The 23,089-nt window shown below is 40.6% G+C and overlaps 5 protein-coding genes across 5 annotated transcripts in view; 1 reads left to right on the plus strand and 4 right to left on the minus strand.

The window, feature by feature from the left end:
• Positions 1 to 534: 534 nt before the first annotated feature.
• On the minus strand, positions 535 to 5,016 carry SARC_04435 (CAMK/CAMKL/LKB protein kinase). Its single transcript, XM_014301737.1, has 7 exons — positions 4,844 to 5,016; positions 4,301 to 4,433; positions 3,004 to 3,140; positions 2,574 to 2,828; positions 1,799 to 1,999; positions 1,311 to 1,376; positions 535 to 677 (listed from the first exon to the last, which is right to left on the minus strand). Exons 1-7 carry the CDS (start codon positions 4,918 to 4,920, stop codon positions 575 to 577), a joined length of 972 nt encoding a protein of 323 aa, XP_014157212.1. The 5' UTR covers positions 4,921 to 5,016; the 3' UTR covers positions 535 to 574.
• A 1,303-nt stretch (positions 5,017 to 6,319) lies between these two features.
• On the minus strand, positions 6,320 to 7,242 carry SARC_04436 (hypothetical protein). The gene has a single exon (XM_014301738.1). It carries the CDS (start codon positions 7,038 to 7,040, stop codon positions 6,636 to 6,638), a length of 405 nt encoding a protein of 134 aa, XP_014157213.1. The 5' UTR covers positions 7,041 to 7,242; the 3' UTR covers positions 6,320 to 6,635.
• A 5,704-nt stretch (positions 7,243 to 12,946) lies between these two features.
• SARC_04437 (hypothetical protein) lies at positions 12,947 to 13,274 on the minus strand. Its single transcript, XM_014301739.1, has one exon. The coding sequence runs from the start codon at positions 13,238 to 13,240 to the stop codon at positions 12,956 to 12,958; it is 285 nt and encodes a 94-aa protein (XP_014157214.1). The 5' UTR covers positions 13,241 to 13,274; the 3' UTR covers positions 12,947 to 12,955.
• A 1,556-nt stretch (positions 13,275 to 14,830) lies between these two features.
• On the plus strand, positions 14,831 to 15,918 carry SARC_04438 (hypothetical protein). The gene has a single exon (XM_014301740.1). It carries the CDS (start codon positions 15,204 to 15,206, stop codon positions 15,543 to 15,545), a length of 342 nt encoding a protein of 113 aa, XP_014157215.1. The 5' UTR covers positions 14,831 to 15,203; the 3' UTR covers positions 15,546 to 15,918.
• Positions 15,919 to 17,514: 1,596 nt separating this feature from the next.
• SARC_04439 (aminopeptidase N) overlaps positions 17,515 to 23,089 on the minus strand; it is a gene marked incomplete at its 5' end in the record, with an annotated part of 18,333 nt that continues 12,758 nt past the window's right edge. The window contains 7 exons of the mRNA XM_014301741.1: positions 17,515 to 17,691; positions 18,452 to 18,595; positions 19,637 to 19,693; positions 20,196 to 20,241; positions 21,396 to 21,490; positions 21,932 to 22,065; positions 22,744 to 22,823. Coding sequence (XP_014157216.1) covers positions 17,536 to 17,691; positions 18,452 to 18,595; positions 19,637 to 19,693; positions 20,196 to 20,241; positions 21,396 to 21,490; positions 21,932 to 22,065; positions 22,744 to 22,823 — 712 coding nt within the window. The 3' untranslated portion in view covers positions 17,515 to 17,535. The remainder of the gene's footprint in view (positions 17,692 to 18,451; positions 18,596 to 19,636; positions 19,694 to 20,195; positions 20,242 to 21,395; positions 21,491 to 21,931; positions 22,066 to 22,743; positions 22,824 to 23,089) is intronic.

Consider the following 23,089-nt stretch of genomic DNA (forward strand, 5'->3'; position numbering starts at 1 on the left):
TATATATATATATATATATATATATATATATATATATATATATATATATATATATATATANNTTATATATATATATATATATATATATATATGCATTATAATATATATATATATATATATATATGCATTTATTAATATATATATATATATATATATATATATATGTTATACGCGGTATATGCTTGCGGATACTGCGCAGCGCATGCCGGGAGAGATAGTCTCGCCACAATTATAGAATAGAATAAGATGCTATCCTACTGTGAAAAATAAATTTACCCATGCCGCTTTATAAACCGGAGATGAAGCTCGTATATGATATGGAAAAAATAGACAAAATCAAAATTAATTTAAAGTTCCACATTTACCTCCTCGTTCAGAAAAAGAAAAGCCAATATTATATCGTGGTCAGCGTTTAGCTCAATACCAGCCAATAAAATCGAATACGGTTCCAAATCAATCTGCGGGTTTCACTAGACAAGTGAATTTTGAGCTTCTGATGCAAAATTTCCGGCGCTATACATTTCGGGTTCCATGTTGCGGACACACGTTCGACATATTTTATTATTGGTCCTCATTACATTGGACTACATTTTGATCCCACTTTCTTTACGGATTTGCGTTGGACGTTGGCATTCATGGTCGACCTTGATTTGGTCAGTCGTATCGTGTTTTCCTCCCTGCCATAAATAGAGCGTTGTTGCTTTGAGTAATATGACAGACAAATGCATGTAAAGGATTGTTTTACTTTGAAAAGTAGTACAAAAAGATACATGACACAGCGGGGTTCTTTTTGAGTACAATGGCAAAAAAATCAAGACAGGGGGTTTTCCGTTTGAAAGATACGACAAATAACCAAATGATTGGCGCGTCAATACTATTCTCATCTCAGGCACATGATAGCGCGAAGGTTGATGCAAAGCGACCGACCTGTTCACAATACATATACAATTCGAGGCGGATGCTACGATGAACAAAGAGAAGCGGAGAGTGCAGAGTAGCCAAAGCTGTTAACTTTAAAGAAGTACAGTCGTTTGCGTGCAGTTATAATCCACATAGAAAGGCGGCTCACAAGCACTTCATATACCCTGCGCAGGCCACTACACAGGGTATAATCCCGCTAATTGATCACTATATCTTTGGAGCATCAACCCAAACCATTCGTATGAATCCAATTGCCGTGGTAACATCAAAATTATGTTGAAGACGAAAGACGGCACATGACCAACAGCACGAGAAAAATCACTCACGACTGCCGATACAAGTAACCCCTATTACAAAACCAGAACCCTAGAACCCTGCAAGCACTATACCGAGTTGTGCCTTTGTGTCCTGGATTACTTCCCCTTTCGAGGTCGGCTGTTCGCGGTGACGTTGATCTGCATCAAGTGATCCATGGGGAGGACTTCATACAATTAGCATCTCGGAATCGATTTTATACATTTAGCAACTCAAATCAGTGTCATACATTTAGCATCTAAAATTCAATTTGGTATATGTAGCATGTCGAAATCAAAGTGCGTTAGCTCCGAGAGACTAACGCATTTATACGCACATGAAAGCGAAGTAGTTTCGTCTATCAAGGACTATGTAACAGATCATGTCAATAGTTAGTTATAGACAGCCAAGGGTGGCCACCGCTGGCACGAGTAGGCCACCTGGTCGCGTTCGTTTCATAGTACCACTTTGAAAATGTTGTGACCATCAAAACATATATTTGTATCTACTTGGGTTGTTCACCATGGCATAGAGTACCACATTACTAACATTTTACCTTAAAATAACATGTTATCGCACATACTTGGGTTGTTCACCATAGCATTGTGTGCCTCGCTGTGGATTCAGATGATGCCCCCCTGCCTCTAAGTTGTCATGGAAGTTGGTCGACTCTCGCCCAGCCGCGGGGACCCAGCCAGAATTGACTTCCAGGCGAGTGCTCACATTGTCATCATCGTCCTCGACGTCGTCGTACAACTCTTCCAAATAAGGAATAAGTGTTGTGCTGTAGGGAATGAAAGTGGGATAAAAATAACCATGAGACTAGAACAAAGGTTTTTAATGCCGCCGAAGAGTTGTCATTTGAATTATGGTGCTCACGATCAGTGTAAAGAATAGGTGTTGTGCTGCGACGAGTGGACGTAGGTAAAAAGTAGCTATGAGAGTAGCACGGAGGTTGCTAATGACGTCGAACAAGATGCCAGTTGAGCTATGGTGCTCACGTTCAGTTAGTAATGAATAAGTGTTGTGCTGTGTGAAGTGAAAGTATATAAAAATTCATGAGAGACTAACACAGTGGTCGCAACAAAGCCGAGGATATGCAATGTCATGTATAGTGCTCCTATCCACGACACAGTTGGCTCGGTAGCAAACGCCTGAGGAGCGTTTGTTTGGTCAGCACCGTCACGGTGCGCATTGCACCTAAAGATACAACGACAAGGCATGGGCCTTTTGCGATGGTTGCAGAAGGTTGTGTATCTCAACTATTGGCAGATTTACATCTACACCTGTTTTCAAAAATACGGGTAATCTGTGTCTGTATACGCCAAGCACAAATATGAGATCGCTTTATAACGTACCTGTTATATATGTCTGCTACCGGCAATGGGGCGGCCGGGTCACTCTTATCTGGTGAACCCATATACCACTCATGGTGCATGATCTGATCCAGCGAGAACCTTTTCTCCACATCCTCGCACAGTATGTTCAATATTAAATCCCTCAGGAAATCATCGATGTGGTCGGGGACTGTGTACTTGCAAGCTGATATATTCTCGAATAGGTCGTATATGTTGTCTCCGTTAAAGGGATATTCACCGGTAGTCAGGTTGTATCTGTGGTAGAAGGAGAAGCGCAAATATATAATAAGTATGGTTCATCATCATGAAGAAGATTGGGTTCGCTGTAGCCAATAAGTCCACCTTCTGGCGAAGCGACAAACCAACTAACAAGAAAACCCTTTAGCTATCCACCCATTGGAGGGTAAAGACCGGGAGAAGGTACACTTACAAGGTTATCCCTAGTGCCCATACATCCACCTTGAACCCACAGTACTCTGGTTTCCCAGCGGCTATCTCTGGTGCTTGGAATGCTGGAGAGCCGGCACTGGATGTGCACCTGTCTGTAGGTGCGTATGTGTCCAATTCCTGTTCCAAATTTAACGAGTTAGATATCAGCAGTTTGATTTACAACAGCAATATCAAACAATGTACTATTGACATGTGTACTTTTCACCAGACTTACACTTTTCTGTACGTGCGGATATGTCTAATGCCTGTTCCTAATCAGGTAGATATTATTAGTGATGATTTACGACAGTAAAATCAAATATGCAACGTAATATTGGCCATTAGTATATGGGTGTATTTCACCAGACGTACCCTTGTCTGTAGGCGCGTATGTATCCAATTCCTGTCCCTGGTCAGATACGTATCATTGGTGCGGTTCAAAACAGCAAAACCAATTAAGTAACGCACTACATTTGCTATCGATACTTCGCACTGGACATATACTAGCCTGTAGGCGCGCAAGTATTTATTTCCCGTTTCGAGTTGAATGAACACCTATTATATGGGCCTAAAACTACATGGTACCAAATCGATACAAATCAAAACTTGGCATCACCAAAAGGGGATGCCCGACCCACAATATAGAGACAAACCAGTCAGAGAACAAGATAGTTGACCAGCTGCAAGAGTGGTGAGCTCTGCACACATATCACAGCCCATATTCGCGTTCGAGAGACACACTCCTATACAATCTGTGCACGTGTGTGACAAAGCCGCACAAGCCATGGTTTCCACCAAAATTATAGACATTGATATTCCCTTCGGATGAAAGCAATGGACTACGATACTTCGCAAAATTGGGGAAGTACGACATGACGCAGAATCCAAGATTAGGAATTTGATACCTCTCATGCACATCAGTATAGTTCACTACTATAACTGAAGTACGACAAGGCGCCTAATCTCAGATCAGATTTTGTACCTCTCGTGCACAACAGTAGATTTCACTACTATCATTAGTCAGATACGACAAACCACCCCATGTACCGTGGCTACACCGTAATTGTGGATGTTAACACCTCTCACGAATGAATAAAAATCGCATTACGATAGAAGCTGGGGCACATACGAAATGTCTCAATCTATTCGGGTACGCCGAAAAGCTAGACTTTAAGGTCCTCTTTGCGCTATAGCAACAACATCTATAGCACTGAACAGATACGACAGCACACTTCCCCCAGGTGCAACAATGGCCCCATGTTTGTTTAATAGGAAAATATGACAAAACGCAAATATACCTCAGCTACACCAAAATCACAGATCTTGATGTCTCCTTCGCGTGATAGCAACAGATTGCTGGGTTTGATGTCTCTGTGAATTACGCCTCTGCTGTGTATATAGTTGATTCCATCCACCAGTTGGACGAAATATCTGGAAGCAATAACGATAAAAAAAAAGCGTCATATACATGAACAGGAATGTAAGTCCGCTATGTTTATACAAGGCACGTACATTTAAACTAAGTATATAGTTAGAACATTTCTCATATACATGAGAGTCTGAGTAAAAATTCCCCATTGCGAAAAGAAGCCTCACACACTGAGCTGACATGATAAAGGCGATCCAAGCACATACGAGAAGATCTAGGTGTAACCGCTCAGACATGAGGAGGGCAAATCGACAATGATCAACAGCAACTCAGACCTAAAAATCACAAGCTTTCAATCAAATCACATACGCAATGGTGTGCATCTGTAAATACATAGCCGCGCTGCGACCAACAAGACCAAAAAACTTAAGCCTGACAGATGTATTAAATATGTAATCACACGTGCACTTACGAGTGTGCCTGCCAAATGGGAAGACCATTCTCGCAGTTGTCAATCATTTCTTGCAGACCGCCGATACAGTATTCCATGGTGATGTACAATTTTTGTTTTTCTTCGTTGTAGAGCACGTCGAACAACTGAATGAGATGTGGATGACTCAACTTCCGTAACAAAGCAATCTCCCTGTATAATCACAGTAGGAGGGGCAGGATCGTGAGCGACTAGAATGAGCATACTTTCCATTCATTATATATATATATAATATGTATACCCATATATATATATATATATATATATTATATATATATATATATATATATATATATATACATCTATATATATATATAGATATATCTAAATATATACATATATACATATATATATATATGAGTGTGTATATGTATATATATATCTATATAATTCCATACATAAATATATGTATATATTTATACATATATATATATATATATATATATATACAGTGTATATACATTAAATATTTAAGTCATATTGGCGTGGCATCTTTCTGGCACTTGCAAAGCCGAAAACTTTATCCGCACTTTTTACATGTGCCGGCATCGGTTGGTATGTTTGGCATATATTTTGTGTCCAGTTGTTTTTAAGATAAAGCCGACAAATCCATGCTCCATAGTTACTGAAGAAATAGTATCAAAAGCACATACCGTCTCCGAAGGGCATGATTCTATGCTGCTTCTCTCAGCCAAGTCCACACTCATTGTCTCGTAGTTCAGTATGTGTCTGTCTATCCGTAACTTTGGATCCTGGAAGTGTGGATCTACCGTCATGTATAGATATTAGGTATTCTCATATACATATAAATCATTTAGGGAGTGCTTTAGGTCTCTTGCTCTGTTGCTTGTAGTATGTAATACAATTTGCAACAACAACAAAAACAATGTACTTACGTGTAGTATGTCTTGAAAAAAGGCATGACGACAAGAACAGACCCAAAAACAAAAAAACTGACAATAATAAATATTTATGTACTCAATTTTATAATAGAGTATTCTGAAATCGTGCCTCATTTGATATTTTTATTGTTTTGTGAAGAAAAAAAACCCTACAAACACAGGTTTGACTTTGACTGCATTGCGGCGTGGGGAGCATTTGAAGTTTTTCCTACATCATGCGTAATAATCGCGAATGGTGGCTGCATCAAGTCACGAGTCTGCAGAATCTCTCTATTATGTCTCTGTTCTCCACTTCGCGACAATATACGGGCACGCTTCAATTGAATGAATTGAACATCATTCAACCACAAAAATGATAGACTTGTATATTAAAAAAATGCAACTTACTTTCATCATTGTGCGCTGTTGTGACTGCTCTACCTCGACAATGTCACTCACATGTTCGCCCTATTCATGGATATGGCGTGCACATTGAGATAAACAAGTCCTCTAACGCATATACATGATACAAAAATGTAAAAGATTTCTTACAAATTTATTCATAGAAATACAAATACCAGTATCATATGTAATCTCCTTATATGTGCTTTTTCAGAAGGCTGTGAGAATATTTATATTGAAGTTTCAACTTGAACTTAATAGTTTCGGATAATGCTTTGTACAACCTGCTGAAACAGAAAGCGAATGGCACACGATCATTGGGGGTTGTAGTATCTGCTGAATTCATTCTAGAAAATATATCATCCGCTGAACTAATATGAAGGATTAGGAATTCAACAACTCAACACAGTCGACCGTGCGTATTAAATATATGTGTGCGTCTCTATTTAACCCCGAATTCGATTGCAAGAAGTGCCTCTCGTCGTTCGCGGCTAACGCTTCCACCTGAGGCTACTATAATGACGCATAAATCGCAACCGATCTGCGGCCTCGCTAGCCGTCAAGTTTGTTTCGTAATTCGGAAGTTCTGTTTTCCTTTTCGCTGTATTATTATAACAAAATCCAAGCTGTTCAGGGTCCTCGAAAGAATTTGGCTTTTTCGATGCCGAAAATGTATTTTCAATGCAGTCGGAGGATGCCTTCAGCGGTACAGGAGCAAAGGAACATTGCTTTTTCAAGTCCAGGCATGATTCATATCCGCTATCCCGCGATCCTAGAGGCGCGTGCTTCCTGGTGTTTGCCACATGATTTTCCCAGGATCGCGTGCTGCTATGGGAAGATGTATATCTTTGCCGTTCCAAATACTTTTTAGGACAATCGATCGGTGTGGTAAACATCTTGTGCCCTGGCCTTCAATGCATGTCAATATTTTACTTACGCAGTAACTTTGACAAAACACTGCATTGTGTACACTGGATATGTTAGAGCCCTTGAAGGCTGCTCATATATAAGCTATATATAAGCTATTTATCTTAACACTTCTTGATTGAACTGTGCGTCATACTTGGATTTCTCTGAAATTGACTCGCGGCAGCCGATATGCGTACAATGTACACATACGTAGGTCGTAGGTTACTACATAAATAACTAATTTGTATTAAAAGAAAAAAGAGGTCCGAGGGAGTATTTTTCTTCGTCTTCCAAAATTAAATATGTATTAGACAGACAATTGTCTAAACTTCGAGAGTACGCAACTTCGCAAGAGACTCTATAAACAAGCTGTAAATATTAATAGGGGGAGAGCTACATTCGCAAAAAAGAAAATCAAAAATCGTCTAAAAAAAATATAAATACAGTCTGTGTTCAAACTTCAAAGTCCTACATGATATTTATTTATTTTGACAAAATAGAAACAATGATGTTTTCAGGACTCTTGGACTTGGAGTCTTGGTCCGGCTGCTGTAAATATTATTACTATTTTTTCTTCTGACAGGCTGACACTCCTTCTTTTTTTCCAACACAACTTTATTCAGGAATTAGGAAACAATTGGAGCAGCTCAGTAGGTATATGGAGGAGAGCAGGAGGTTCAGGGTTACGTGATGACGAATTTCTCTCCACTTCAAAACATCTATTGGTGGACAAAAGAAGGCTCGGCGAATACAAAAATAAAGTATCAATATGATGAGTAATTGAGTACATATGAGCCTGTTCAACGTTGGAATGTTCACTGTTCAGTGTTCTGAGTTTCTGAGTTTCTGAAGTTCTGAGTTCTGAATTCTGAGTCTCTGTGAGACTCGACAGTCGACAGTCGACAGTCGACTCTGAGACTCTGAGACTCTGGGGAGGGGATAAAAAGAAGGTGTGGGTCCCTCCCCGGGTTCCGAGGACCGTCCCTTCCCTTCAGGGTTCTACAAAACTAGAAAATAAAGAGCACTCTCTCTATCTTATCTTAGATACCAATTAATTATGTGATGTTATAGGTGTGGTTCTAATAGTGTGTAAAATAATAGGAGGTGGATTGGTAGGCACGGTGGTCTCAAAAACCGTGTCAGTAGACTAGTTCAACTCTAGCTGGGCGCAGTGGAGTTCTCACTTCGTCTTGGACTTGTAGTCATACTCTGACTTCAATTTTTTATTTTAAAGTTCTAAAGACTTTGACTCTGAGACCGAGTCTGAGACTCTGAGTGTTGTTGAGTTTGTTTTTAAAAAAAAAGATCAATGTGAAGTTCATAGAATGTCTTTATACGGCACTTGTGACAATTTTTTTTTAACCACTTCAGGCCCAGTTTCCTACCAGTCTCATACTATGTACTTTTTCGAGTTTAATTTGCTTAAATATAGGTGTATTAATGTAATTAGCGTGATTTTAAGACCGCACTTGCGAGATGTGTTTGTTTTCTGCCGGTTTGTTTGTTATCTGTCGGCAAGTCGAAAAGGTATGTATGAGACTGGTAGGAACTGGGCCTGAGGTGGTTAATAGTTTTATTGTCAACAGTGCCGTAAAAAGACATTATTTTTCTGATAGGGAGAATTTTTTTTAAACAAACAATTTACCTTGGAACAGAGCCCTCTCTTCGTTTAAAAAAACAAACAATTGAACATTGAATTTTTTTTAAAAGGATACATAGTATAAAAATACATCTATTTTTTAAAAGAACAAAACTAAAAAAGTTTAAAAGAACAAAACTAAAAGAACATGGCGTTATTCTGTACTTTAAATACAATCCCCTTAGGTATAGTGGTAAATATTTAATATACCCATTAGGGCCAGCTACCCCCCGGGCCAGAGGGCCGTAACATAGGCCGAGGTCGTAGGCGTAGGGCGTAGGGTGCTCTGGACTATAGCGAGTTAGCGGCAATGACACTGTGTGAGACTGTGACTGTGAGTCTGTGTGACTCCTGTCTCCTGTTTAAAAAAAAAATGGTGTATACTATAGACTATAGTGTATACAGTATACATAGGGTCCCGTCACTATAAAATTATTTTGAATTTTTGTTCTAAAAAAAGATTGCGTTGTGTAATGAAATCACAGAGCAGGACAAAATCCCTTGGACCTGAATTTTACAACAGAACGGGACAACCCCAAATTCAACAATGTTGAACTACAGTGCAATTGTGTGTCTAATTTAGAAGACTATGAATTGTGCAACCAAACCAAGAGACCTATTAAAACAAACGCATGACCCCCTAGAAAAAAATACTAATAATAAGGCTGACGGACACAAGTCCGCAGGACACAAACGATCATATTTTACATAGTCTTCTTTTCTTCTTCTTGTATAATTTAGAAGGCTATGTATGTATAAAACGATATTTTTTTATAATATTCAGAAGTATGGATCCACGAATTCACGCTCACAGGTTTAACAGAACATCGGCTCTCCCTCTAGTGTCTGAGGCGTTGTATTCTATTTCAGGTGATAGGTGTAGATTATGTACGGTACAATTGAGAAGGCTATGTTTGTACCAATAATTGATACTTGAGTGTTGTATCGGTATTTAAAGTTTTTTTTACTGTGTACACGCTAAATAGTTCGGTACTTGGGCCAAAGTCGCCTTACGTAGGCCCATAAATATCGACCCTACCTTTGCGCATGGACCGGATGCTTTTTTGGACATGGGCTCGGGCGATAAATTTTTTATAGTGACGGGTGTCGTATAGATAAAATTCCATGGAGTGTGCAGTGTGCAGTTCTGTACATTGTAGCAATGCCGCGTCGTCACGATTTCGACTTCGCGACTATAGAATTTTATCGGCAATAAATACAGTACCAATAAATTGGAGGGTGGCGGAGTTCGGACAGCGGACTGGCGTCTGGCCGTATGCATTTAGCTGGGGCCTGCAAATGTCCGTCTGTCCGATGTAAATAATGGAGAACTAGTTATTCCTTTTTAAAAAAAACAAACAAATAGGGGTTAAAAAATAAAGTTTTACATAGTGAGTCAGTGACTCAAAAAAAAAATAATGGCGACATGATACATCGTAAATAATTAATAAATATATACAGAGTGTACGCCTGTGCGGTTTGAAAAGAAGCGTAGATAATTATGTACAAGTTCACGCTACGAAAAAGAATATGTTATGTGCTCCAATCTGCATGGTTTATATTGCCTGTAGGTTTGTGGTTTACAAGACTCACTCCTACATGATTGATTGTGCATGGTACTCAATGCCTCACTGGTGTCTGGGGTATGTTTGAATTTTGAAATATTAAGTCACATAATCATTCTTCGCCCAATTGGGTCACGCGCGCGAAATCCACTAACAGGTATACTGTTGGATACCAGAATTAATCAAATGGGCTACTTCCCTTCCCGGTATAGGTTTCATATTCTCCTACATAGAAGCTTACAGTTCCAAATCACATGGCAACAATAATCGAGAGAAGATTTTGTGGTATGTTTATAGATGCTGACCGGTATGTATAAACCAGAAATTCGCCTTATCAAGCTATCAACAATATGCGGTTACTCCTGGAACTTTGACAATGATAAATGTTTGATGGGTAAAATCCTCGATAAATTATCACATCTGCCAGTGAAACACACTTGTATGCGTCAATACTCGCGATATCGTTTCATTTAGAAATAGACAACGAGCATAGGAACAAAATTTTCACTCATTAGATCCGCACGCATGTATCCAGGTCGAAAGTATGCGTCGGATATCAAAGTACGCACTCCGTCATCAAAAAATATCATTTTACAAATATTGTATCATACAGTACCAGACGCCATAGCATTAAAAATCATGTTGAGATATGATGAATGAGACAGTATCTTCCACGCTACTCACTCAATGATTTACTGTCTACATATGATATTGCTGGTAAGTACATACAGGTCAGAAGATTTACAATGCTAATCGCGCATCAATGCTGTGCTACGCACCATCCATAGAAGGAGGGACCGGGGATATCTTGGAATTCGCTAATGTATACATCAGCAAAGTCATAATTGTGGATTTCTATACTAATCATTGGGAGTGTAGGATACTCCAACCTCAGGAATACCAAGTCATACATGATTCGCTCATAAACTTTTCTTTGCAGGTTAATTTCGTATCGCTTTTTGCTTTTTATAGGATCTTGCTCACCGAAATTAAAGATACAATGTCGAGAGGTGGGGCCCGTTAAACTACCATAGAAGTTAGCTACACAACGACAGATCGGTTTCTTGCTGAAAATATACATGCACACAGCATAATTGGGTGACAAATACTGAAGGCACTTATAGACAATATTGTTACACTGTCACAATATGATTAGTTCCCAGCGTCGTCGGTGATTTTTTATCATCTCATGTCTATCCCGGAGGATGTGTATGTATCTTACATATTTGAACCGATATTTGCCGAATTGAAGGTGAAGCTCCAAACCTATCATTTTTGTTTTCTATTTGAACGATACAATTCACCCAGATTGTTCAGAACAGGAATGTATTTAACACTTATTTACAGCCAAAGTGCCGAGGAGACAAAAAAAAAGTTGTTTAAAAAAAAAATCCCACCCCCCAATAAAGCTATAGTGTTAGTTATTTACATTTGTTTTTAAAAAATACTACAGAAGTACGAAAAACCCTCAAAGTTCAAGGTTCAAACTGTCAAAATGCCACTGTGGTAAATCTTTGTTTCTATTTTTTTGTTTAAACTTTTTTTTTTTGTTTAAACTTCTTTTTTTATGTTTAAAAAAAACAATAGAGGCAATAATCATATTCGTTCAAAAGATAAAAATATGAAACACATGGCAGTAAATATGTAAACTGTTGTCTCCTCCCCCGCACCCCCCCCCCACACAAAGGCCAAATCGTGATTTCTTTTTTTCTCCATCCACCCCCAATGGTTCGTTGCTTTTAGTTCTCCACCTACGCCAGTGATACCAGTGGTGACTTTATTTTACTTTATGAACACGCGATGATACAAGTAGCGTTTGGTGGCTGCGGAGTGTGGAGTTGTGGACTGTGGACTGTGGAGACTGGAGTGGACTACTGCACTGCTTGTCATTTGATTGTTGCGGCGTATTTACGTGGCGTCGAGCTATCTCACACACAAGAAGAAGGCCTCGACCTCATTTATGTACCCGATAAGGCATGCTCACAGGCTATTTACACACCGCCACAGGGTACAGGCCCGCGGCCACAGGCCACAGCTCAATGCTGAAAATTGGCTGGGGTGATTGCATCACTAATGACGATCGCTAATGAAGGAAAGCGGAATGCCGAACGTGGGTCGTGGCATACTTTTCTTTCTTTCTTTTTGTTTTCTTTAAAAAACAAAATAAGAAAAAAGATACAAACCGTCTCTTTCTAATTTTTTTTATAAAAAATTTCGCCTACCCGGGGCCACAGGGCCCAAAATCTTGGGGCACCAGGTTTCTATTTAAATGCGGAAATAGTCTAATGCTTGTTTTATCACTCCAGACGGATTAAGCAGGTAGTTCTGAGCAATTCTTGTTTTTCAAGCTAAGTCATAGCACCAATATTTCACCTCTTAATCGTACTGTGAAGTTGGGGCCTGAAGAGCACGTTAAACACGACTAATGCACTTGTAGTGGCACTAATCGAGTGTTCTTAGGCTCTGGAGATCATTTATAACTTATATTTAGGGGTTTTAATATATGAAGGTTATGTAAGAATGACGCATTGAATAGTCATTAGATGCAATTAGCGCATTATGCACATTTTGCGTGTCTCTCCTGTAATTCCTGCAAACAAGGTGTCAAACGAGCAAATAAAGAGTGCAAATAATCCGAAACATACAAGTGAATGACAACCATTTACTGCTTGTCAGCAGTAGATCTGGGCGTGCATGTTTATAACATGGACCTAGGATTCTTCTGCTTCAGTTTGGTTTTACAGTAAGTGAGCTTGGATTTTAGGCGTGCATCCTCTGAGAAGTCTTCGGACAGGCTTCCATCCTCTTTGGCGTACCTTTCTTTCATCAAAGGTATAGCCTCCTGCCACCTGACATCCGTTTTGTCTGCCAATATACTTTCCATATCAGTTTGATACCGTTTAGGAAAAGCTATAGTCTTCTTGCGCGCCTTCTTGCCTGTAGCGGGAACGTACTCCTCACCTCTCGCAGCAGCGGCTGCCATCGCTAGAGCCTCCTTCTCTGCTTGCGCTATCTCCGCTTAGCATCCGCTGCTTTCTTCGCGCTTGTTAACGTAGATATCAGCGTCCGTATATCCATTTCGTTAGGTAGAGAGTATCGGCCAGGATACATTAATTTTAGTTGTGAAAGCATTGAACCAGGCGAATCTTTCCTAGTTAGTGCTTTAACTAGTACAGCCTGTATAACCCTCTTTTGTATAGAGTTTTTGGGGGCTCTAAAGGCAGTTCAATACTCGCCCACCAGGGAGTTTATTAACGTCTTCAGATGGATTGATTGCAGCACCGAGAGAGCTTGCGATGTCACGCAACAAAGCATCTGCATCTGCTGTATATACTATGTTTGCTACACGGGTAGCAGCCTTGAGCACAATTTGAGACATGCAACTCCTGCCATTTGGATGTGTTCTTTGGATTTCAGTGTTGTTAGTGTGTAATTCTGTACTAGGCAGGGCCTTTCTACTGTTACGACTCCATCCAAATGTCCGTGAGATATCTACTATTGTATTTAGACGTTCGTTATTATTCGTGCTGATTGTAACAAAGTTTTGACTTTCAGAGTGTGTGTATGTCTCACTTGGCGCACTCTTAGCACGTGATGGAGTATCAAGCGCACGTATATTCTCCGCAATATCTAAACGTGCTCTCTTAGCTGATGTGCGTCCTGATGAAGTACGCTGCACCTCGCCTACTACCTTGGTGAATCCCTTCTGACGACCACGTTTCCTAGCGCCATTCGTACCGTTGCAAGCACACTTACACTTCTTGCACGCGCTATTACACACTGAACAACGTCCTCGTTTACAATTGCATGTGCATTCGTCGCACACATCCTGGGGTATGCAACCACAGGCCGTCCTATTGCCACTAACCTCCGAATAAAAGTCAATTCAATGCATGCATCAATCGATGGTCATTACACTATTCCGCAACGTGACCACCTGTTATCGTTGTTCTATGCTATCATGGGCTTATGTGACCCTACCATACACCTTATGAGCGATATATAACACACTTGGATGCTTCTTTGACCTTGCTAGCATGTCACAATCGTGTTTTTTACCTACCACAAATCCGACCTACCCTCTGGTACGGGCACGCTAATAACTCGTGAAGTATTGGTGCTATGAACATGGTGTAAAAACAACAATTGATCAGAAGTGTGTGATTAATCAAATTATGCTATGGTCTATTTCCGCATTTAAACAAAACTGCCCTGGCCCAAAATTCTGACCCGGTTAGTAGGCGATTTTTTAGTTTAAATATAAGAAAAGATATGATGTTTTTAAAAATAAATAAATTGTTATTTATGTTTTGTAAATTGTATAATACAAAACAAAATTAAACAACAACAAATTATATCCAATGAAATGTTATTATTTTTAAAATAGTTATTGATTTGGTAAAGTATTTTTTAGATTTTCATGAAAAATTGATCAATTTAAAAGAACATCTTAGGCATATACCCAAATGTACCAAGTAAAAGAGTTAGCAGGCCTGTGCTAAGACTGTCCTTCAGACATTTAAATCCGATCGGCGATCCGCTAATAGCTATATTTAATTTTCACTTCTCTCTACGCTCTAGTAGTAGAGACCTAGAGGGTCATGATTATGTTATATCCGACCATAATTTGTCAGTTTTGCGTTGTCGGCACACAGAATGCACACAACACACTCACATTCCACAATTGTTTACAGAATCGACAGGTGCATTCCCAATTCCGCGTAAGGAGTGAAGGATACACGCAGATGCCAAAACGAATGCGATATATGTATTAAAAAAGTGCGTTTCGTGCCGCACTTGCCACATGTAAATTGAAGTTCAATACATATAAGAGAGCAATTCCAATCCAATGTAGACATCATCACGATGATTCTGGGAATGATCTCGGTGTGCAGCGCTGTTGTGAGTAGTTGATGCTTCAAGTGTAAATAAGGAAGACGCCGGTGATGCCATTTGAGAATCACCTCGCTGGGGCTGAAAATATTTGGAATGAGTGGACCGCAGCCATAGATTTGGCGCTACGAGACGAGGCCGAGGATGACAAAAGGTACGATGATTGCCTAGCAGGAGCACCCGTGTTTAAGAACCTCGCGCTTAACTCCCAAGAAATGGTGTGCTCTATATTGAATACGGGCTTCAATATCCGTTATGCGGACAGCTTCACACTGGATTCTGAGAATGCCAATCGGTATGTGGTTGCAGACACGAACGCTTACTTCATTAACCAGGGTATTGGAGGTTCATGTGGTGTCGTAGGTGTAGCCACCATGTTGGCAGATTCGACCTGAATTGTGTGGGTAAATTCCTCAACGACGGCCAAGAAGTACCAGCCGCGCGCGTACTTGCTTGAAATGAGGGACAGAGCGGATAATGAAGAGTGCTTAAACCCAAGTACGAGCGTTGGATGCCCAGTTAGTGCAACATATATTCTAATATCCTCCTTAAAAGATTCAGCTAATGAATCTATTCTTTCACAGAGGAACAAGACTTGAACCGGATACGAAGAAAAATATGAAATGAGCTTATTCACCCCTGTATTAGAGACTGTTGCAGACCAAAATGACGTAGCAGACTCAGAGAATGCCCAATATAGTAGTTCTTTGCCAGACGTAACATTTTATTGCGAATAGTTGGGGTTCAAGGGCTGTACACCAACCTCCGGTACTTGTGGCAATGATATTGCGTGCAGCGAATTTTTATATCAATACAGAATGCTACCAAATGAGATGATTCAGTTGATTCCCATGCTTCGATCAGGTAATTTCACTTCCGGTGACAAATTCGTCGACTACGCCGCCATGGAGTCGGTACAAGAATATACAATGCCCGGATTGCTAGAGAATACATCAAAGTATTTACACGCCCAGCCCGCAGAATCTCTCACTGCACACTGCGCGACGAGCGCATTGCTTATGATTAATATAAATCCATTGAATGACTTGAGCAATAACTCTGATTGTAGGGACGGCACTTTTGGGTGTGGTGAGCATGCGGTCGAGTTGTGTACACCTGGAGAAGTTTACATGCTTAATCATAGTGTTTCTAGACACATGTTCGGCGGATAAGAAAATATGCAATGTGTGGACCTGGGGAACAATTATTCCGGTCCAATGTGATAGGCTTGCCACCGTTGCGTCCAGCAATATATACTTGAAAAGAGACAACTATTTAGAATACAATAGAACTATACATTACACGATGGAATTCATAATGAAAGTTAGCTTCGGGTATGATATTCGCTAGTCCGACTACGATACAACCACATCAGCTTGAGATTAAAATTCAATATACAGTGTGCCCACGCGTGGCATTCTTTTTAAAAGCGGAACAGAAGGGACTGAGTACAATGGTAAAGGTGTGTGGAAAAGAACTGGGCATAGTTGAACACTTATCACTATAGCCAATACGCGCACGTGATCATAGATGGGTACAATGCTACCGCTGTAAAGCCCCACAGCACGATACTTTCCAAAACTCATCAATGTGAGTAGAGTATTTTTTACAGGGTCTGCGATTGACACGACGACTTGTAAATGATTCCACTTATGGTAGATATCGAGAACTTGCCGTAGATGCGCAGATGATCTGAAGCAGGTAACCGTTCGATTCTGTGAGAACCATTCCTTGACATTTATTTAGTGCCTTGAAAAAATTCACATATTACCTACGCCGCAAGCGATTTCTGCATGAAGTTTGGAGGCCCCTTAGACCCGGAATTCATCGTTTTCCAAAAATAATAATATTCATTTCTCTTGAATCCCTGCGTCAAGACGGCCAAGCTCACCCTAAAATATTGACGTGTATCGTGGCAAATGTCTATATCGAATGAAATTGAGAAAACATATCGTAAATCTAAAATCACGCAAGGCTATCAGTGTTGAGTTGTATCATCCGTTGTCGGCGCTACATTATGTTGACTTTATTCATGTCAGGATTTGCCAACAAACAATGATCAACGCTTTAAAACTGAGCTGCGTATCAATCCTAAATAGATCAGACGACCGCAAAAGAATACTGTGGTCTCAGTTTGTAAATACAACTCTACCAGAGGCGGTGGAGAGAAACATTGGCAGAAAATTAATCTATTTCCGCTTAAATGCGTCTCATTGACCCACAAAACTACATTTTACCTATATGTGGAAGTAAATACATCATTTTTGGCTGGTGCATCATATTTTACAAGCTTGAGGAAATATTGACCTCTTTCTGCAAGTAAGGCACAAACCACCGCAGCACAACGATATACACCTTGATAGCAGGCAAATTTACGTCTGATTTTTATTGCACAAAACGAAGAGCTTTTCCAACGATCTCACTGGCATTCCCACTAAGACTCGCTCTTTCCAAGCGTAGCAGTTGTTGCACCATACCATCTCGATACAGCGGTTGATAGTTATTTGCAGTTGTGAAAGGTCCTAGAAGTCGGGCACTCACCTGTAGTTGGGTTATCGTAAAGCGACGAGTAAGTGCAGTTCTGAGTGCATTCGTATTTGTGGGGAACAGGAGTCAAGATAGATTGTAACTATAAATCTTGGTAATATGTCTGTGGGGGGCAGGAATTCAAACCCGAAGGATCGTGTGATGGATCAAAGTGTATATACGTATGCGCAAATGCAAAAAAGAATAGATACACTAGAGTACCGCAATGAGTCTGCGTTCCTGCATCTCTGCAAAGTAAGGGGTGGGAGTGATAGTGCATATGTATGCGTATAAACAGCAACCATCGCAATGAATATACACTTGATCCGACCCATCGGTTGTGTCCGTCTAATCTGAATATCGGTGGTGTGCACACACTTAAAGGATAGAAAAATGGCCAGACACTGAGTGGCCTGCGGAATAGGTGCGACTATCCGACCTATACCCAAGACGAGTACTCGGATGAGAGGCTGATTATAATCAGCAACGATGGGGAGTTCCCAGGTGTGTGATTGGTATATGAAAGTGAGCATTCGGGTGATGCATGAGAAGAGTCTGTCGCGAATACCACAATACTTGTACATCAATTATGAACCGTTTCCTTCTCAACCAAGTTCGCCAACCGAATTGGCGGCTTATCTGTTAAAAAAACTTAAAATAAATACATGTAGGCGCTACTTCGGAATCGCTTGCAAGCAAATAAAAGGCGATGGAAGTGCTCCTATATAATACTACTGGTCATTTTAACATAGTACGTATGATATTCCTCACACACCTGAGGGTTGATTTGGTCCACAGCCAGCACACTATCAGCCAAGAACTCGTAGCCCGAGCCATCTGCCGCATGGAAGTTTGCGGGGCTAGTACTAAACCCGCCAATTAGCGCGTATACCTTATTCGGTGTGCGCATGTCGAAGCTCTGCGTTCAAGAGTCAAGTCAAATAGTGCATACATTCGTACACTATGGTTAGCAAGTGCACACATAGTAGTTGGCGAGCGCCATGTCAAGACTCCCACGCAACACCAAATGTGTGTACATTTGATAGGGACCAACAGCTTCAACTAGTCTTCGAATCGAGGTGAGATTGTTACTAAGGCTATCGGGAAACGTGCAGACTAATTCATACATACTACGAACCACACGCGTCATATGGCCGATAAACGTCAACCATACGCGTCATATATCAATAAACGTAAACCACACGCATCATATGATCAATAAGCGTCAACCACACGCGTCATATGATCAATAAACCGTCAACCAGACGCGTAAAATATCAATAAACGTAAACCACACGCATCATATGATCAATAAGCGTCAACCACACGCGCCATATGATCAATAAACCGTCAACCACACGCGTCATATATCAATAAACGTAAAACACGCGCATCATGTTATCAATAAACGTCAACCACACGAGTCATATGATAAATAACCCGTCAACCAAGCGCGTCATATATCAATAAACGTAAACCACGCACCTCATATGATCAATAAGCGTCAACCACACGCGCCATATGATAAATAAACCGTCAACCACACGCGTCATATATCAATAAACGTCAACCACACGCGTCATATATCAGTAAACGTAAACCACACGCGTCATATGATCAATAACAAACAGACAGTACCTGTGAATTAGCGGAACAACGTATAAAGGGCACAGTACTTGCTCAGTGTCAACAGCACGCACCATATACATATCGCACCCGTTATACAAAACCCAAACAACTAGCACCTGCGATATATCCTCAGCTCCTCACAATGAAGTAATAACCCAGTGCAGGCCCCTATAAGAACCTTTGGCTTGGCCCCCATAAGAACTTTTGGCCTATGAAGCGTGTACTTGTATGTATATGGTGTCAGCTCTAGGTCTACTATGCCTAGGTCTGCGATGCCTAGGTCTATTACGCCTAGGTTTACTATACACATCGAACAAGTCTCAAAACATACCTCGTGAGACAACAAGGCCCTGACTTTGCTGACATTATTCACAACTTCACTCCTCGCCTGCAATCAAGGTAGCGTGTAAAAGGGAATTGGATATGTGAAAACGTATCGGATATGTGGCATAGCGTCTACAAGTGACGATTGTCACCGATAATTTGGAGGAATTGAAGAAAAGGTCCACGAACGGGTTTATACGCAATTGATAAGATAGGAGCTGTGATACTTACTGATACTAGTGTGTCTGTAGCAAAAATTGCGATCATACACAAGGAAATATATCAGCCAGATACATATGCGCGCACAAAATGCTAATACACTACATACACACACTCGTACTCATACACTTGTTCAAATGAAAGCACCGTGTACACACAAAACACGCCCGATGATTATTAGTGTTGTAAATTGACTTCGAATGCCCTCAGATGCAATCAAACTACGGACGCTCGTGGAGGCGAGAGATCTGATTTTCATGGGCTTACACATTAACATGCAGAGAGGACGATAGACGAAGTTGAACAGGTCATAATTTAAAGATTCACACATTAGACCATGCACATACCTGAACTCCTAGCCATGCGATTACGTTCAGCTGCTCCGTTCGCCATCTGCAACGGATACACCAGGAGCAAATGCATTGAAAAGGGTGTTAAATTGAATTAAAATGTGCTAAATTAATTAACGTGTGCTAAATTAAATTGGTGCGCAGAAACATTTACGGCGTTTAGGGACACCGCTAAGACCTATGCCAACATGCAAGTACACTTGTTTGTCAGTAGTGATGCAATAGTAGGTCAATGGAAACCTCTAATTGGAAGGTACCCGCCCGTGAAGTCCAAATATGTTTGTAATTGGAAATGGACCATAAATAGGGTGGTCCTTGGCACAACATAGAAACTGCTAGACTATTCAGTCGTAGTCCACTGATAGTGCGTTGGGCAAGATTCGATAAAATGAACTATCTTGAAAATATCAATACTACAATACTATACCGCATAATCTCATCTACGAATGGGGTTCGATTCAGATGGACCTCTGAGCTATCATTGTACAAGCGACACTTATCTTATGCCTCAGACGGGATAACAAAACGAAACGTAATAGAACAATCCTAGATTGTTTTTCTGAATCTTGTTGACTTATAACGGGATCAGAACCAATCCCAAATTGTAATACTAAATCATGTTGGACTTGTGAAGGAATTAGAAACAATCCCAATTTGTATTTCTGAGTCCTATTGACTTATGAAGGTGTGGGCCGCTTGACCATCAATGCACAAGATGTTCGTGCTAGCAAAATAGTATGCCCACACCGCAGAACCCTACTCACTGGAGAGAGACAGCTGATCAAACAGCTACAGCGTACTTTGGTTTACTTTGCACAGGCGTATGAAAAAGTGCATTTCTCAAGTGCCACTTCACCAGTGGAAGGCAAACACCATTCAGGCCATGTACCCCACATGGTCCATACAACGGCTGCACACATTGCTACGGAAGAGTCCGCTACAAGATGATATGTGATCCTGTCGTATACTATTGAACCACAGTGTCTGAAAAGGGCAATAAATCCAACCCAGTTCTCGTCCATAAACGGATTGTGGAGCGCCAAGGGTGTTGCAGCCAAGTGACAGGTGGGGTTTTGGGTGCACTTCATGGCTACATACCTTTCCAAAACATGAATGCGAATATATGTACTCGAAATGTGATGGAATTGCATATAACTAAACACAAGTATAAAGAAACACGTCACCACAGCCACTTGCCTTTGATAGAATTGATCTAAGGCGTCGGTTCTGTAGTTGCTCGTGGAGTGCGAGAGTGCCGTGAGCGCCATCATGCGTTCTGTCATGTTGGTCGCCTGGAAAGGAACAGAAAGGCAACATTACACACACATTCACACGTAACACATAGACACTGGACAATGCACATGCATGTAGATTACCTGCAAAGTGACCACAATAGGTCATAACACGGTACACAGTAGTAATAAAGTAACCAAGCATCCAGCAGAGCATCTAATGGATGTATAAGTATGTGTATCCGTGTATGTAACCTCTCTTGCAAATTTGCGCCGTCGTGAATGTGCGGGAGGATGCCACTAGTGGACAACTAGTCTGTCAATACAAAGACCGTGGACTACATTTGTGTATTTGTGTGCCTATATGGGTGGGAATACACCATACGTGCATTGAATGCCATCAGTTAATAGTATCTGTACTTCTAAGAGCGCAGTTGACATAGGTGAAAGCGTACCAGCACATGTATGCGCCTGTGTACGCTCTCGTCCCGTTATACATACCGTTTCAAACATAGCGTGTGCGCGGTTGGCGTGCTTGTGTTCGTCCAATGCCACCAGACGATTGATGATTTGCCCTTTCAGTGAGCGTAGGCCAGTTTGCACTCCGTGAGGTTCGTACTCAAGCTGATGCAGAGCTGTCAGAGACAATTCAACATGTGCGAAACAGTGCGAAAGCGTAAGCGTGCATGAAATCGAAACTGGCTGTATACGTATCATTTATTCACTATCTCTTGTTGCTGTAGTGACCCCTGCTGAGCCGCAGATGTTATTTCCTCACAAGTGTGCATGCCAAGGGGATAGTACGTGCTTATGCATTGGTGTTGGATATATACATTTGCATACATGCCTGTAAAGTAGTATGCTGATGAGCCCACTCACAGAGCTGGTAAACCGACGAATTACAGTTTCACATTTTAAGCATATATGCTACAAACTGGATAATAGGTTTATTGGTATGGGTGAACCGAAATATATGGTGTTTGCTAAGTAAAGGGTCATTGGCAAACTCAATAGAACAGTAACAATTCTAGGTAACCATCGAATTAATGGGGAAAAGCCTACTCATTGCATAGCCATCCCATCAAATCTATTTGTCCTTTTGATTGGAATACAAATGTTAAACAGAAACATCACAACCATCATGTTAAAAATCGCCTCAACCGTCATGTTAAGTGACCAGCCACAGCACCAGTAACTCAATCTATCCATTGGACAGCATGGCTGATAGAACCTAAAATTCGATTCGACGTGATACATTCCAGTCACGTACGTGAATTACATTTACTGTCACAATCAAAAGAACAACCACAGACCTTCGGTTGTAGCGTTGAATGTCTGCAGAAGGTCGTTTTCTATGGCCTCGGCTGTTGTTTGGATTGCCTGAGTCCGTACACTGCATGGGTTGAGCGATGGACAATTGAAATGAGGGTTCACACGTGTCATATAGCGTGCACATGATGCGGGCATAAAACGAACAGCATGGTGTGTGCATGATGTACATGCTCTATCAGATTAGCATTTGGTATATATATATATATATACATATATACATACATAGTGTATATATATATATATATATATATATATATATATATATATATATATATATATATATATATATATATATATATATATATATATAGTACTATATATTAGTTA

Source organism: Sphaeroforma arctica (genome assembly GCF_001186125.1).
Source record: "Sphaeroforma arctica JP610 unplaced genomic scaffold supercont1.248, whole genome shotgun sequence".
NCBI lineage: Eukaryota > Ichthyosporea > Ichthyophonida > Sphaeroforma > Sphaeroforma arctica.